The 17779-nt window shown below is 30.4% G+C and overlaps 2 protein-coding genes across 2 annotated transcripts in view; one reads left to right on the top strand and one right to left on the bottom strand.

Annotated features, from left to right (window-relative positions):
* LOC129908968 (ATP-binding cassette sub-family A member 13) overlaps positions 1-17578 on the top strand; it is a 41292-nt gene extending 23714 nt beyond the window's left edge. Inside the window, exons 3-22 of the mRNA XM_055985820.1 lie at positions 791-954; positions 1016-1242; positions 1316-1458; positions 1525-1608; positions 1677-1957; positions 2540-3666; positions 3732-3852; positions 9255-9445; positions 9503-9837; positions 9896-10079; positions 10152-10453; positions 10532-10704; positions 10758-11722; positions 11780-11960; positions 12254-12366; positions 12423-13122; positions 13184-13291; positions 16376-16771; positions 16833-16925; positions 16985-17578. Of these exons, the coding sequence (XP_055841795.1) occupies positions 871-954; positions 1016-1242; positions 1316-1458; positions 1525-1608; positions 1677-1957; positions 2540-3666; positions 3732-3852; positions 9255-9445; positions 9503-9837; positions 9896-10079; positions 10152-10453; positions 10532-10704; positions 10758-11722; positions 11780-11960; positions 12254-12366; positions 12423-13122; positions 13184-13291; positions 16376-16771; positions 16833-16925; positions 16985-17200 (6024 nt within the window). The 5' untranslated portion in view covers positions 791-870 and the 3' untranslated portion in view covers positions 17201-17578. The remainder of the gene's footprint in view (positions 1-790; positions 955-1015; positions 1243-1315; positions 1459-1524; positions 1609-1676; positions 1958-2539; positions 3667-3731; positions 3853-9254; positions 9446-9502; positions 9838-9895; positions 10080-10151; positions 10454-10531; positions 10705-10757; positions 11723-11779; positions 11961-12253; positions 12367-12422; positions 13123-13183; positions 13292-16375; positions 16772-16832; positions 16926-16984) is intronic.
* LOC129908967 (uncharacterized) lies at positions 15702-16356 on the bottom strand. Its single transcript, XM_055985819.1, has one exon. The coding sequence runs from the start codon at positions 16302-16304 to the stop codon at positions 15702-15704; it is 603 nt and encodes a 200-aa protein (XP_055841794.1). The 5' UTR covers positions 16305-16356.
* Positions 17579-17779: the final 201 nt, after the last annotated feature.

Here is a 17779-nt window from a genome sequence, read left to right as displayed (position 1 = left end):
TTAATATTCGTCGAATTTTCATATAATTTTGGCTATTTGAAAATACATAAGCTATTTTAACTATAATAATGAAGATAATATAAGGTCAAAAACTCAAAATTGTAAGAAATTCGAAGAACATTAAAAAAAAATTTAGGTAATGCACACATTTTGCATTGAATTTTTTTTCAGTGCCGAAATTTTTTTGTTTGCAATAATTTTTATTTTAATGCAAAATATTGCAATAAATATTTTTTTTTAATACATTTTTTTAATGTTTCCAACAATTATTATTTATTTTTAAAAATTTGTAATGGAAACCAAAATCAATGAGTGTATTTAATTTCTGTGTAAAAAAGTTTATAACTTTTCTATTACTTTACTATAGAACAAATAAAATTAAAAAAGTAATTTGAATGCTAAAAAATTTTGGGAATACCAAAACTTTTTCAGAAAAAAAAAAATTAGCATTCAAAACCTCAATCTTCTAATTTTCCAAAAAACACATCAAAATAAATCCATTTCAATTCTTGTTCTGTCACAAAATAAACATTAACAATGAGAGCACGCTAAATGATTAGCATTCTACTCGTCCTCAGTCGAATGGCCTTGAATAATAAATTTTATTGCGATAACATAATATAGACAGATCTGAGTTGTACTTACGCATAAAATTTGCTTCGCACTCTCATAATATTATATCGATGGAATGACTATTATTAAATTTTTTTATTCGTTACGCTTTATACTTTTTAAAAAATGTTTTGCCCCCATATCACTTTCATAATTGCTATAATATTTCTAATTACAGATCATTGATAAGAATATGAAATAACATCAAGCGTTTTAAACAAACTCATTATCTCTCTCAAAAACTACTCTAACATTACAATGAAGACACTACGGACGGCTTTTAGTGTCCCCCAGATAAAGGCTTTACTGCGAAAAGATGTCCTAGTTCGGCTCAGGCAGCCGGTAAGTTTGATTTTTTTTTGATAAAAACTCTTCTAAACTATATTTTTTAATGTTTTTCTAGTGGATGACAGTTGTGCAATTTATCTGGCCGTGTCTTGTATTTCTTTTACTTTACACAATTCGTGATAGATTTGGAGCTGTTAAAGTTGATAATTGTCAATTTCCAACACGACAATTGCCAACAAAAAGCAATGTATTGCCATTTTTTCATTCGTATATTTGTAGTATAGAAAATAGATGTGAAAGTACCGAAGAATATGAGGAGTATTCAAAGCTTGAAAATGCCCCGTAAGTTCTATTTTTCATTTTAATTTTTTTCCCACAAGATGGCGCTAAATATTTTTTTTTTCTTAATTTTTAGAATGAAACCAATAATTGACATTGTACAAATTTTTATTAAAGATGACTCATTATATAATACACTTGTTGACCTGCCTAAGAAGGCCAATTTTATATCAGCAGTGACGTCACTTGTCACAAATAAGTACTTTAATGACATAAGAGGTAAGTAAAAGACCAAATTTTTTGATAAAAATATGTTGTTTCGACACAAAAAAAAAATATTTTTAGATAATATTGGAAAGGTTGTTGCCGCAATACCAAAAGTTGAACAGATGCTGGGACATAATTTTGACATTAAAAGACTTTTTTTAGGTAAACCTTTTTTTAGTTTAACCTTTTATCTGTTTGTTTTAACTATTTTTCTGTATATTTTTCTACAGATCGTTCAACATTTGTACGAGGTGGTAAAATACTATGTGGTCATCCATTTCCTAGCACCGATGTTATACCAATAGCAAATGACATTTTATATTCAGAAGATTTTAGTGAAGTTAACGATGATGAATTAGATGCTATGCCAACAAAATATTGCAAACGTTTATATTTGGATGTGACAAGTAGTAATTTTGGAAAATTAACTTGGAGTCAAATTAAACCAATTATACATGGGAAAATTTTATATTCACCAATAACTGAGGATACTAAATCAATAGTGAAATATGTGAGTAATATTCCATTCAAATTGTATTAGGACTTATATAAAAGTAGATAATTTGTGTATGATTGTAAGGTATAACTTTGAACAGCTGATAAATAGCTAATAAACAGCTGATAAACAGCTGGAAACAGCAGATGAACAGCTGATGAATAACTGATTAACAGGTAATGAACAGCTGATGAACAGGTCATGAATAACTGATTAACAGCTTATGAACAGCTGATGAACAGCTGATTAAAGGCTGATGAAAAGCTGATGAAAAGCTGATGAACAGCTGATGAAAAGCTGATGAACAGCTGATGAACATTTGATAAACAGCTTATGAACTGCTGATTAACAGCTGATGAACAGCTGATAAAAAGCTGATGAACAGCTGATGAGCAGCTGATGAATAACTGATGAATAACTGATTAACAGCTGATGAATAGCTGATGAACAGCTGATAAATAGCTGATAGGTAGCTGAATTTTTGTCTGAATTTTCTGAACCAAACTTTTATATAAAATAATTTAAAAATTTAAGCAGCTGAAAAATTATTTAATATTTTTTTTAACTTATATGTACAATTTTTTCTATGTTTTTCAGTCAAACACTACCTTTGAAGAACTCGATCGTCTTGTAAACCTAGCCCTTGCCCTCGATGAATCTTTGATCAAACTCCGCAATGACACTCAATTCCAGGCTAAATTCGATAGTATTTTAGAACTGGCCAAGTCACCAATTGTAAAAAGTCTAATAGGTGACACCATCGACATTTCAGAAATCGAATCTATAATGATGGGAATCAGGACAGATCAAACTGTTTTTGAAGTTATTCATACAATCAAAAATATTTTAGAATGTTTCTCTGTTGATCGATTTGTTGGAGTTCAATCAGAAGATGAACTTCAAAAACTCGCCTTCACTATGAATAAACAAAGATTGTATTATGGAGGTGTACATTTTAATAAGACCGAAGGCAAGGATGTTGTTTATAATTTTCACATGGATACCGACAATACTCCACCAACGGTTGAGACGAAAAAGCGATTTTGGTTTCCTGGACCAGCTGGTGCGATGGAGACGGATCTGAAATATCATCAGGGTTTTGTGGAGATTAAACATGCCATCGATATGGGAATTATTAAACATAAAAAACACAAGTTGAATGCTTTGAAACCTCCAACAGAAAAATTATCTACAACAACTCAAAGTTTGGTTCAATTTTATCGAGTGGATGAAGATGAACAAGAAGATCAAGATGAAGATGATGATGATGATTGGTTTACGAATGGTGAAAGTTCAGAAACAGCTTCAAATTCAAGTGGCGATGGATTAGTTAGTGGATTTACGAATCTTTTGAGTGGTTTTATGGATGGTTGGAATGGAGTTGATAGGGAAAATAAATCAGATACATTAAATTTGGAAGAAGATGAAGATCTTGGTCAAGATGAAAAAGAAGTTGTAGACGAAACAACACAACAAACAACTACTGTGTCCGATTCACTAGACGATAATGATGATGATGAAATTGTTATCACAACAACAGTTATTCCAGAAACGGTGGAAGAGGAGGAAGAAGAACAACTGAGCCGTAAGAGACGTTCACCACAGGGTTTATTGGATCTTTTCTTAGGCATGGCAAATAATAAGCTTGCCGGAGACAAATTCGAGGTGGATGATGTGCAATTTTTTACCAAACAATTTCCATATCCTGCTTATACCAAAGACAAGTAAGTTATTGAGTTATTGTCTGGTTGAATGAAAGAAAATAAAATTTTGTGTTGTCTTCTTCTAGCTTCAAAACAGGACTTTATTTGGGTCAAGCAATTCAATTTGCATTCTTCATTGGACTTATGGCACAAATTGCTACTTGTGTGCGACATCGGATTTGGATGCGAGAAAGTAGAAATACTATGGTAAGTTAGTTTGAATTGTTTTATGTTAATTATTCCAAAAAAAACCCTCAGAATTTAGTTAATTGCTTTTTTAAAGGCTTCAAAATATCATCTTAATTTAAATTTTCGATGGAGTATTACGTTATAAGAACTTAGTGCCCTCGCTTTCAAGCGCTTCAGGTTGGGCGCCATTTAATTCAACTATAATACCACATTTTTTAAGATTTACCTAAACTAGGAAATGATAAGAAAAAGAAAATGAAGAAAAATTAACATAAATTCAATCCTAAGTGATTCTGATTTGATAAGAAAGTTTGAATTTCTTATCAAATAATTAAATTTTTTTATATTTTGAAATTTCGATGATTTGAAACGTCTTTTTCAAGACTTCGAATTTTTTGAATTTTAAAATATTTAAAAATAAAAACAAAACAAACAAAACCTTTAAAAATTTTTAAGATTAAATTCTTAAAATTAGAAGATAGAATAATCTGTAAGTATAGATAATAGATTTTTAGCATTTATTATAATTTTTTTATTTTTTTTATTTTTTAAAAATAATTAGCCCTGAAGAAGACTGTAAACACGGTCGAAACGTCGGAGACAAAATAGAAAAAAATTATAAACCAGACCTAAAGCCCACTTAGGATTGAATTTGTTTTCAAAAATAAGGTCACGAAGATAGGAATTATTAAAAATTAACATATCAATGACATTTTTTAGTCTTAGAACAAACTCTTATAAATCATAACAAAATCTCGAAAAACAAACCGAAGTCAAAACTTTGAAGAGGGTTGGGGTCAAAATTCTGCCGGGGTCAAAATTCTTTTGTCAAAATTCTGCTTTCAAAATTCTGCTTTACAAAATTTGGTTTCAAAATTCTGCTTTTCAAAATTCTGTTTTTCAAAATTCTGTTTTTCAAAATTCTGCTTTACATAATTCTGCTTTTCAAAATTCTGCAAAAAATTAAAAAAGGGTTTGGAAAATGTTAAAAAGCGCGCGCTTTTAAACATTTTCCAAACCCTTTTTTAATTTTTTGCAGAATTCTGTAAAATCATCTTTTTGAAAAATTATCTGCTTATTTGATTACTTACCTACATAATTTGTCATTTTTTAAATGCGAATTAATTTTTGTTTTATAAATGAATAAATTTGAAAATATTAAGAAAAGGTTTTTAATATTAAACATTTGCGAAAATAACTAAAAATTTATTAATTTATCAAATAAAGATGAATATTCAAAAATTTGAATAAGAAAAGGAATGTACAACATCGGTTCCAATTAGTATACATATTTTATTTGAAAGAAAGTCAGTATATGCATTTCAAAAAATATTTGCGACACTTAAATAAAAAAATTTAGGAAAGTACCAATGTTGAATTACATTAATGAGGTGTATTTTTCTTTAGCCAGCGCATATGCTATAAAAAAAAAACTGAATTAGCAGAATTTTTTTGTTCAAATATAATGCTGGCAGAATTTTGAAAAGCAGAATTTAAAAAAGCAGAATTTTGAAAAACAGAATAGAAAAAAAGCAGAATTTTGAAAAACAGAATTTTCGCTGAAAAAGCAGAATTTTGAAAAGCAGAATTTTGAAGCCAGAATTTTGACCCGATCCCCTTTGAAGATCCTGTAAAGCAAAAAGAATAGAATCTGGAATTTTTTAAAGATTGGTTTTCTATACAATTTTTTTGAATAAGTGTTCTCACTAAAATGTTTAAGGTTCCCGATTTTACATGTTGTTGAAAATATTAATTTTAAAATATCAGGATAGTAAAGTTTGGCTCAAATGTGTTAAAATTCCATGACGAGTTTTGGTTCAACGTTGCGACATTGCAACGCGTTGGGCGCCAAATAAAAACAAAAATAATACAAAACATGAAAAAAGATTAGCTTTTTTAGTTGTGAAGTTGTGGAAATCAGTTAATTAGAAGCATTGTTTCGAGAAAATAAAATGCACGACTGGGTCGCACGTACTTTCATTTATGCTAAAAGTTGAATAGAATGTTAAAGTCTTTTATAGCGTTCATAAAACAAAAAAAAAAAATTCAATTTTGTTATTCATTTCATAATAATTGCAAAAAAATGATTAAAATTGTTTTTAAAACAACGAATTGGAAAGATTTAAGTTTACAAACTGAGTATGCAGTTAAGTTACTTGTATAACAAAGAATTTTTGGATTTTTTTTTTGGAAAATTGTAGGAACCGTTTTTGTTAGATTGGTTTTTTCTTAATAAAAAATTTCAAAAAATTTGGTATGCTTATCTTAAGAAAATATAATTTGACAAAAAAACAAATTTAAAAAAAAAATATCAACCCGTTTTCAAAAAATTGGGTTTTCAAAAAAAAAAAAATTGAAATTTTTTCTAAAAATCCAAAACTGAAAATTTTTAGACATTTTAATAGTTCTATGGCAGGTACCGTTAATAATGGTTCACAAAAAATGTATTTTCTTTTAAAAGTAAAAAGAACACCAAACGTCGAATTAAAGATCCAATACGAGCCTGGGCTTCACGTTGGGTGCAAATTAAAATGAATTAATGGAAAAGATGAAAACATACATATTTTTCACCAAAGAAAAATCAAAAAATTAGATGTTTTTTTTTCGAACGATGATTTTGTTAAGGAATTAATATGAAAACCAGCTCATCCTCCCGATTGTAACTAAGTTCAGGTAAAACATCAATTTTTCTTTCTCTAAAGAAAGTTAAGTTAAGTGAAAGTTTCTACTAATTCCGTGATTTTCAAATGGTTCTTCGCGAACTGTGAGGATTTGAAGATCTCTGTGAAAATCTTCGTTTTTAAAATACCAGACTTATGTACCTACTTGGTTGAAAACTTATAATAAATTTGTTTTCGAAACTAAGATCAGAATATTGTCCAAGAAAGCAGTACATTTTTCTCAACTTCTTGTTTAATTTATTTTTAACATGCGGCTTTCATTTTAATTTTGTGTCGAGAGCAATCCCGAGATATTTTGCAATTTGAGAAGTTATCCCTTAAAACAGGTACATATAGCTGACTGACTGATATAAAATCGTTAAGCGGTACACGCGTTCATTATCCATACATTTACACTAATTTAGAGCAATTTAGGTACAATTAAGTGTTCGATTCGTTAATCGTTCTCCAGCAATAGTGGCTGCAAATATGTTTTTTGTATGAGGTTTATTTCGTATAAGCTAAAATATGACCAAGAAGTGTTTAATTATCCGGCATCATGATGAATATGAAGATAGTTCTTCAATTTTTACAAAATTAAACTATCGCTTGAATAGAAAAAAGGCACAGTTTATTTACTATAGGTATGCCCAATGCCCATTGATTTTCAAGGTTCTCTCGTTGATTTTTTGGGGTTCGCCTGATGCCTACTGATTTGCAGAGTTTATCCATTGATTAGCTAGTCTCCTCAACAGATTTACTAGGGTTCCATGTTGGTTTACCATACTATTCATCACAAATGCAGAATATTTACGACAAGATCTTCCCTCTCGACTTGATTTTCACTTTTTAAAAGATCTCGAGCCGAATTTTCAGGTGAGGTATTTGATACTCGGTTCGCGCTGGTATATAGGGAGGTCTTAGCAGATAGTGGTTGGAAACCTGCCAATTATGTATTGTAGAATGGACATCATGAAGTCATTATAAAATAAATTGCACGACTGGGGTCGCACGTACTTGCTCTTAGAGTTAAGGTTGCTTAAATTTTATAGACTTTTTATATAGAAATTCGGAAAAAAAAAAATTGGTTTAAAAAAAAAAATAAAATAAAATCTGAAATTAAATTGCCCTCCAAAACAAGTATGCAGTTTTGATTGATATATTAACATGCATTTTTAGAAAAAAAAATTTCAAAATCGTTAGAGCCGTTTTTTAAAAAACTAATTTTTTATAAATAATTTTTTGGAAAAAAAGTTTTAAAATAAAATTGGTATGCCATTTTGTAGAAATCACTAATCAACATCTAAAAAGAAAATTTCAAAAAAATTCAATGTCCCGTTTTCGAAAATTTGTTTTTTCAAAAAAAAATTTTCAAAATTTTTTTAAAAATCCAAAAATTATTTTTTCCAAAATTTTGTTTTTGGCTTATATTTAAATTATGTAAATGCTTCATCACAAAAAGTTTCGTTGAAATCGAATAAGCACTTTCGGAGATAATCGGATTTGAAAAAAAAAAACGGTTCTATGGCAGGTACCGGTAATAATGATTTTCAAAAAAATTCGGAAAAAAATAAAATTGGTTTAAAAAAAAAAATAAAATAAAATCTGAAATTAAATTGCCCTCCAAAACAAGTATGCAGTTTTGATTGATATATTAACATGCATTTTTAGAAAAAAAAATTTCAAAATCGTTAGAGCCGTTTTTTAAAAAACTAATTTTTTATAAATAATTTTTTGGAAAAAAAGTTTTAAAATAAAATTGGTATGCCATTTTGTAGAAATCACTAATCAACATCTAAAAAGAAAATTTCAAAAAAATTCAATGTCCCGTTTTCGAAAATTTGTTTTTTCAAAAAAAAATTTTCAAAATTTTTTTAAAAATCCAAAAATTATTTTTTCCAAAATTTTGTTTTTGGCTTATATTTAAATTATGTAAATGCTTCATCACAAAAAGTTTCGTTGAAATCGAATAAGCACTTTCGGAGATAATCGGATTTGAAAAAAAAAAAACGGTTCTATGGCAGGTACCGGTAATAATGATTTTCAAAAAAAACTTTTTTCATAGAAAGATAGACCTTAGCTTAAAACTTACATTTGAATTTTTTAAACAAAATCGTTGGAGCCGTTTTCGAGATATTTCAATTTTACTTAAATCGGTATATGACAAGTACCGTTATCTTTGGTCCAAAAAAATTAATTCCAAAAACCCCTCTGGAGAGTCGCCAAATAACGCTACATACCAAGTTTGACATTAATCGGTCCATCCGTTTAGGCTGTAGCTCCTTATACAGACAGACAGACAGACAGACTGACAGCCAGACTGACAGACAGACAGACAGACAGACAGACAGACAGACAGACAGACGGACTTCCGGAAACCACTTTTTTGGCATTGTCTACCATCGTAATGTCATGGAAAAATGTTATCTCAACTTTTTTTTTTTGTACGAATGCATAACTTGATATATAGTACCTATATCGCAAGTAAAAATTTGAAAAAAAAAGTCGTTACATCAGCTAAATTTGAAAAGGGTTATGAAAAGAGATTTATTCTCAATACAAATCAAAGTTTGTGTCCAATGTTTAGCATCATGTTTCTCATTTCGAAAAAGGTGTTACTTGCAATATCACAAAAATTTTCCATCGCACAGAAAACTTGATAAACTTACTTTATTTATGCTTTATTTTTTTACTGGTAGCTAAGGCTTTTTTTGAGTATTTTATACCTATTTATTTTATTTGTATGTATTTTCTTTACAGATAATGCGTTCCATGGGCCTCAAAACCTCCTCGGAACTCCTTTCATGGTGCATAACAACATTTATTGAAATGCTCCTCATAATCATAGCAGTCTGCATTATTTTATATTCCGGAAGTATCCTGCACTACACAAACTTTGCTTTTGTTTTATTTTTCTTAATAATTTTTGGAATATGTTTGATCTCATTTTGGTAAGAAAAAACGTCGAAATAGATTTCATTGAATAATGTAATACATTTTTCTTACAGTTACATGTGTGCAACATTTTTTACCTCAGCCACTGTTGGTTCAGTGACCACATCATTATTCTTCCTGATCTCTTTTTGTCCATATATATTATTTATAATTTATGATGCTCAATTAAATAAATTTGAGAATTTCTTCTTAAATTTATCATTTACATCGGCTTTTGCACAAGCTTGGAATAATATTTTACGAATGGAATTACAAATGACTGCTTTGACATTTAGTGCAGCTTTCGAAGATGGGCTAAGTGGTGAATTTGCTTTTGCTTTATCAACAATTATTTTTGATACTTTCCTTTATGCTGCTATTGGATATTTAATTGAATATTGGACAGATGGTAAGTTCAAAAATTTCGATCAGAAATAAGAAATATTGACGAAATCGATGAATTTTAGATGAATATCAATTTACTGACGTTCAAAGAGAAGAACTTTCACCAAATATGGGTGCAACAATGACAAATGTTTCGAAAATCTATGGCGAAAATAATATCGCTGTGAGTAATATTTCTGTAGGCTTCCAAAGGGATCAAGTTACTTGTTTATTAGGTCGAAATGGAGCTGGAAAGAGTACTATTATGTAAGTTAAACAGGGTTTTTCAGAATTCGAACTAATTTTCGAACTTCAATTTCGAAAACTTCTTATTTCTAGCAAAATGCTAACTGGCCAAATTGTTCAAACCACCGGAAGAGTTATCCTATCACAATCATCGGATACCCAAGCTGAGGAATACGACAAGATCGGAGTTTGCTCTCAGGACAATATTTTGATACCAAATTTGACAGCTAGAGAACACTTAGAGCTGTATGCCAAGATAAAACTTAAGCAGGGCTACCAGTCAGTGGTTGACAAAACCATGAAAAGTATGAAGTTTGGTAAACATGAAAACTATCCAGCTTGGAAGCTGTCAGGTGGATATCAGAGAAGGCTTTGTGTAGCAATAGCTTTTATTGGTAGGTTTTAGGGTCTTAAAAATATCAATTTTAGGAGTTTTTCGACTTTATTGACAACTTTTGTGTTTTGATTTTTAGGCTCTCCTAATGTGGTAATTCTGGATGAACCCTGCAACGGTGTTGACAACAAAGCCCGCAAGGACATTTGGGACCTTATTGAAGTCTTGCGAAAGGGAAGAGCTGTCATTTTTGCCACTCATTTCCTAGATGAGGCTGAATATTTGAGTGATTCTATTTTAATAATGAAGAATGTAAGACTCTTAAAAGGTTTTCAAAGACTCTTAACCCAAACATTTTTTTTTAGGGAAAAATCATAGCCCACCACAATCCTGAAACAATGAAGTCACTTTTCACAGAAAACTTCGACCTTGAAATTCACTGTCGTGACGTACAAACAGTCACAGAAGTCAAAAAACAACTTGATGCAAGTTTGACAAGTTTCAAAATTGCACAAGATACTCCAGTTGATTTGAAACTTGAAATAAGTTACGATCAACAAGCTAATAACTGTCCCCAACTTATGGATGCTTTGGCAAGTCTCCAAAAAGATGGTAAAATAAGTGAATATAGCATAAATAGTAAAAATCTTGAGGAAGTCTTCACGGAGGTAAATAGTCTCTCTGATAAAACAAATGGTTATTCCAAACGACAAACTCTCCAACCAGTTGAGTTAAAGAAATCAAATGGTTTCCAAGAACTCATTCGAAATGATCCACTCTCCAAATTGGAGAAAATTAAGTTGCTATTTGGAAAACGTTTTACTCACTTTAGTCGCAACTATCGGATGCTTTTGTGTGCTTTAATCTTGCCAGCAGTATTTGAAATGATTGCAATGTGGTTTGTGAATCTTCGATTGGAAGATGATTTCGATAGAGCTTTGAAGTTGTCAAGTGATCTTTACCCACATACAACACATATTTTAAGTATGGAGAATCCTACGACATTCACACAGGATATCTACAATCGATTACAATCGGAGTGTAGAGATAACGATCGAGATTGTAGAGAATTTAATGATTCTACAAAAGCTTTCTATTGGATTCTGGATACTGCTCATCAATTCCATGAGAAGAGATATGGCGGAACGACTTTCAATGAGACTAGAGCAACGGTTTGGTACAATAATAAGGGACATCATGCTATGATCTCTTGGTTAAATGATCTTAATTCACATGTGCTTCAGGCTGAAATGGATGATCCAGAGTATAGCATAACGACTTTTAATGTACCTTGGAAGCTGGGTGATAGGGAATTTAGCATATCGTCAATGTGAGTTTTATTTTTGTTTCAATTTGAGGCATGTTTTAAAGTATTTTTTGATTTCAGACTTCGACAGGTTTCTGACGCTGGTGTTTCGTTTGTACTTTTGATATCGTTGAGTTTGGTAATGGCAGTGGCTTCGGTTTATATTGTCAACGAAAGAATGAAGGGTGAAAAGCTTCAGCAGATGTTGTGCGGTGTGGATGCAGGAATTTACTGGGGAGTTGCTTTTGTTTGGGACTATTTGGTAAGATCGAATTGCAATTTACAATTTACAATTTACAATTTACAATTTACAATTTACAATTTACAATTTACAATTTACAATTTACAATTTACAATTTACAATTTACAATTTACAATTTACAATTTACAATTTACAATTTACAATTTACAATTTACAATTTACAATTTACAATTTACAATTTACAATTTACAATTTACAATTTACAATTTACAATTTACAATTTACAATTTACAATTTACAATTTACAATTTACAACTTGCAATATAAAATTTACAATTATATCCTTCTTCCAGGTTTTAATCGTTGGTATCGTAATTTGCTCCTCGGTATTGCTTGCTTTTGGAATGCCTGTCTACACAACAAAAGCCAATCTCTGGGGTATCATCGTGCTTTCCTTCCTCTATGGGTAAACGCCTTTATACAATTTTTTTTGTTCTTATAATTCACAGTAATCTTTTTCAGTTTCGCATGCATTCCAGCTATTCACGTGGTTGAAAAACTCTTCACCGATTCTAGCCTGGCCATTATGACAATCTTCTGCATGAACGCTATCATTCCAATCTTTACAATGTCAGTGGTGGTTCTGATAGGAATTGTTGGTGAATCAGAAACAGCTGATAGTTGGCGATACTTTTTGAATCGAGCATTCTTGATCTTCCCTCAACATGCTTTAGGAGATGGTTTGGTTGAGATTTGTAAGAATTTTGTTGTTGCTGAATTCTTCCGTCGATATGATATTGATTCCTATAAGAATCCTGTAACCAGCAATCTTCTCCTGCCTCATATGACTGCATTGGTGGTTTTAGGATTTGTGTTTTTAACATTGAATATTTTAATTGAAAGTGGAATGGCTAATAGATTGGTGAAGAAACTTATTGAAGAACACATTGATGATCCTGTTGATGATTTGAAAATTATTTCCATACAAAATTCATTGAAGAGAACTGAAAAAGTTGGTTCAATGGAAAGACATGTTTTGAAAGTAGATCGATTAACAAAGAAATTCAATCGGAAACAATATGCTGTGAAAGATGTTAGTTTTGAAATATCATCTGGAGAATGTTTTGGTTTGTTGGGTAAGAATGGTGCAGGCAAGTCAACTATATTCAAAATGCTTTCGGGTCAAATGCAACCCAGTGGTGGAAGTATTATTTATGCCAATGTGAGTAAAATTTAAAATTTTGATTGAAAACTTTTATAAAAGTTGAAATTAATATTAACAGAAAGATATTGCATACTGCCCACAAACGAACACTTTGGATTCGCTGTTGACTGTGAGAGAGATGATCGAATTCTATGGAAAACTCCGGAGGATCAATGATATTCAAAAGGTAATTTTTTCTTCTTAATTGTCAAATCAGTTTTGTTTATGACGTGATAACGACTTATAAATCTATGAATCATGGCAGCATAAACGAAAAAGTGACGCTATTTTCTCCCGTTCCACCTGAAATTTTTAGCAGTGCGACAAAAATTTCAATATTAAAATTAAAAATAAACGATTGGAGATACAAAAATCTTCTATCACCTAAAGGTGAATACTAGTAAAGGATTGTGAAAAATTCAATCATTAAATAGGGTAAGTAGGGGTAAAACAAAATTGCAAAAAAGTGCCTATTTTCTAGACGCGAAGTTGTAGAAAGTCGAATTTGTTGTACGGATAACAAAGGTATTGAAAAATTCTAGATAATTTCAAAACCAAGTTGTAAATTACGAATTTTCTTCAAAGTGTATGCATATGCAAAAATTTGGTATTGTAAAATGATTTTTGACTGAATAACGTTAAAATCGTTTTTTTTGTCCTAAGTTTTTTTGACCGTTTTTAACCGTTTTTTGTTGTATTTTAAACTTTTTTTTTCAACAGAGAAGTAAATTAAATTTATACTGTAAATAGATAATATGTATAAAGGACTTTATTTGTGCAAAATTTCTAAAGTTCTACCTTTCAACAAACAGGTTATAACTTTTGATCTAGAGCGCTTAAGAATTTGATATAACTTTATTGAGCAATCTGATAATACATATTACCTTGCATTTATTATATCACACATAGCGGTATATTCACTAAAAGCTACACAATCTTTTATTAAAAAACTTGAGAAATACCTCAAAACACCTGTGGAGATCTGTTGCCCCTGACCAGCCACCAGTGTGAAGTACCCTAATCTCAGTTTGAAATTTCGACATGGTTGGCTTTAAAAAAATTCTTACTATTTTTGTAGGCTTCGTAGAAATATGATTGAAGCCTCATTTATGGAAGTTGAAATAAATAGCTTTCACATTTATATGATATGATGAGAAAAGAAAAAAAAAGGTTTTTTTTTTTTTTTTAGCTTTTTCTTGTAAATTATGATTGGAGTCAAAAAGTTATTCCGTTTTTTAACAAAAGCACACAACCTGTTTTCTTATGACGTTATCAAGTAAAATTATCGTCCATAAACCTTTTGACTTTATAGACAATCACTTTTTGTCTAAAAAACATGATCTATAATATTTATCTCTAAACGACAGTCATTTAAAACATTCTTGATCGTAAAAACTTCAATGCACTGATTTTTTGGGATATTGTGAAGACAGATACCAGTATTGTAAGACCCAATTTGATACCTTAAAGGTTTTGTGCGATCGATTTCCTAGAGAGCAAAAAGTTTCTGGTGACTAGACCTTGGCACTAGTTGTAAACATTTTTATTTTAACCTTTCTTTATCCTTTCAAAATAATTTTATTACTCAAAGGTTCATGAAATTTAGTATCTCCTTTGTAACTGAGTCGCCAAGGGAGCCGGCCGCTACCGCCATTTGTATCTGCCTACCTTACTATCGCGTTATCCGATTTCACCCCAGTTTTGCATACTTCCTGGTTATAAATTGATCCTCCTATAAAATTAAGACTGCTAAGCCATTTTCAAGCTTTCTTAAAATACTACAGTAGCCACAATTCATCACTCCTTCCAATTCTTTATCTAATAACAACCGGGTCGAATTGGCTAAGGTGAAATTTGATATGGACCTTTAAAGCTTTAAAGTTCTTGGTACAAGAAAATTCAAAAACTCCATCATTTATTTAGACATTACATTTACTATGAAAATAGAACAAACTATTTTCAAGTGTTTCTATCAAAATTTTGATCTACCGATAATTTATTTATTCATCAAATTCTTGAATTTTGATTTCCATCCGAATTGACTCTTTATCCTCCTCCGATAAAATATTTAACTCTCCATGATTCAGCATTAAATAATTCGTATCGTTACTTAAGAATTCTTCAGGCTTTTGAGAAGAATCTAAACTTCGAACCTTAAAAAAAATGTGTTAAGTGCTGTAAAGTCACAATATTTTTATACAATCTTACATTTATAATTGTACTCCTTGAAGAAGTCATTAATTTATCAAAAGCTGTAATCGTACAAAATATTGGTTTTGTAGTTTGAACAGTAGCCAGCCAAATAATAAGAACATGCTTTGTCACATCTTCAGGATCAATAAGTTCTTTTGCCTAAAAAAAAATTGTATCAAGGTTTACGGGTGAAGAAACATTTTTCTACCAGATTGTTGTCCTCCAGAATTGCACAAATCGAAGTCTTACAGACCATAACCAAAATTGGCAAATGATTTTCCAAATGAGTAAATGACCTTGAAAGAAACGAATTCTGCTTACAAATTCCCCTCAAAGCTGGCCGAGTTTCTTTCTTTCTGTAAAGTTAATTCTATTAATATTTCTGAACAAGATAGAAACTGTACCTACTTTTCAACTCCTCCATATGAAAGAACTCCCAAACAAACATTCTCCCCAAAATTAAACTTATCCCAATCAAATAGTAACAATGATCTTCCTTCAGCATAAAGATTCATACATTCCACTGTCAAATCTTCATTATGATCACGTAGAAAATGTGACAGCACCGAAGTCACTCCAATAGTTCTTCCACACTTACTCACCGGACAAATAACTGGAGTCCTTAAAATTGTAGTCAATGAAGCAGCTGCCTTAACTTCATGTTCTTGCTTTTTCCACAAATCTTCTGGTTCATCTTTCTCCATCTTTTGATGAAAACGACCTTCTTTTAAATTGCATCGAAACTTGGCAATATCTTGAGTACTGAATTTCTCCAATATTTCGTCATTTTTCTTATCAAGTTCTAAATTTGTGAAGTTTTTATTAAATTTGAGAAGATCTTCTTCTTTGGTTTTTAATTGTTTTGAGAGAATTTTTTCTTCTTTGAATTTCGAAAAACTACTCAAATGATCGTACATTGTAGGCTGCTGAAATGGTGGTCGTATTGAAGCATTTCCTTTCGGAAGAACTTCTTGCAAACGATCACAATCTTCACAAGGATTTGACATTATTAACAAAACGATTTTTTTTAAAACAAACTACATAAATCGAAATATTTCTGTTTTATGATTCGTTTCAGTTGACAGAAAGTACCCTGCTATCATTCCAATTAGAAAGCTACAAAGATGTTTTAGTGAAAAACTTGAGTGGAGGTAATAGGAGAAAGCTAAATGTTGCTATAACATGCTTTGGCTGGACAGATGTTGTTCTAATGGATGAGCCGACAAGCGATATGGATCCGGTGACAAGATCAATAGTCTATCATGCAATTGATGATTTGATTCTTGAGCAGCGAGCTATTGTTCTAACTTCACATTCAATTTCGGAAATTGATCATATTTGCCATCGAATAGCTGTGATGAAAGATGGACAAATGCTTACTTGCAGTCGACCGGAAACTCTTAAAATGCAATATGGTGGATATTATAGTGTGGCTGTATTTTGTGAGAATGGAAAGATTGCAGAGATTAAAAAGGTAAATTTTGGTCCTTCGAGCCGGATGAAGCAGAAATTAAATATTTTTTGAAATTTTTTAGAAAATCCAAGAAACATTCCCTGGCTGTGGTGATATTCAAACTTATACTCATTCCATTAAGTTTGTTTTGAAAATTCAGCAAACTATTCACGAGGTAAGCTAAAACCTTTTTTTCGAATTATTTTGTTTTGATAGTTTTTTCTTTCTTTCCAGAACGATAGTTCTTCATTAAATTCGGATGACAAAACCCATCCAACATTAGCTGAATTATTCCGAAGGATGAATTTTTTGATTTCTGAAAATACTTCAATACGTTTTACAATAAATCGTTGTCGATTGGATACGGTTTTTGAAAAAATTCTCGATAATAGTGATATTCAGGGAGGTTATGTACATAATGGTTATGTTGAAACAGAAACTAGAACATGATTTTATTGACTGGCAAGTGACAGTTAATAAACAAAAAAAAAAAGTTGTACTTATCCTATTACTCATGTGCTGTAAAAAGCCCAGGATCATTAAAAAAAAAAATAAATTGTGATACAAAGTTAAAATACACACAAAAAGTGCTTAGTTTTAAGTTTTAATATTTTTTGTTTAATTTAAAGTAAAATTGTCTCAAAGCGTGAGAACTGAAATGGATTATGGGATATTTATATAAAAAAAACAATCGGGTATACATAAATTAGTTTAAAGTCTTAAGCAGGGCAAATAGACTTTTGAACTTAAAAACAATTAATTATAAATAGATACTTGTTTTAATTTCAGGGTGAAAACGCTTTTTTTTTTGTAATTTTATTGTATATTGTTTATAGAATTTTTTTGTATATATGTATAATTTTAATTTTAAGTTTTAGTGTTTTTTCTCGAATAAAATAAAAAAATATGTATATTGTTTAAAAATAGTTGAAGTTTTTTTTTTTTAATAATTGTTAATAGTTCACAAACATAACACATAAGACAAAACATCGAGCCGTACGACTCCAATTCCAACATAAAAGCCCAAAT

The sequence above is a fragment of the Episyrphus balteatus genome, chromosome 2 (assembly GCF_945859705.1).
Source record: "Episyrphus balteatus chromosome 2, idEpiBalt1.1, whole genome shotgun sequence".
Classification (NCBI taxonomy): Eukaryota; Metazoa; Arthropoda; class Insecta; order Diptera; family Syrphidae; genus Episyrphus; species Episyrphus balteatus.
This window is presented reverse-complemented; position numbering and strand designations above follow the sequence as displayed.

Coding starts and splice junctions, on each gene's coding strand:
- LOC129908967 (XM_055985819.1), bottom strand. CDS start 16,304: ATGTCAAATCCTTGTGAAGATTGTGATCGTTTGCAAGAAGTTCTTCCG.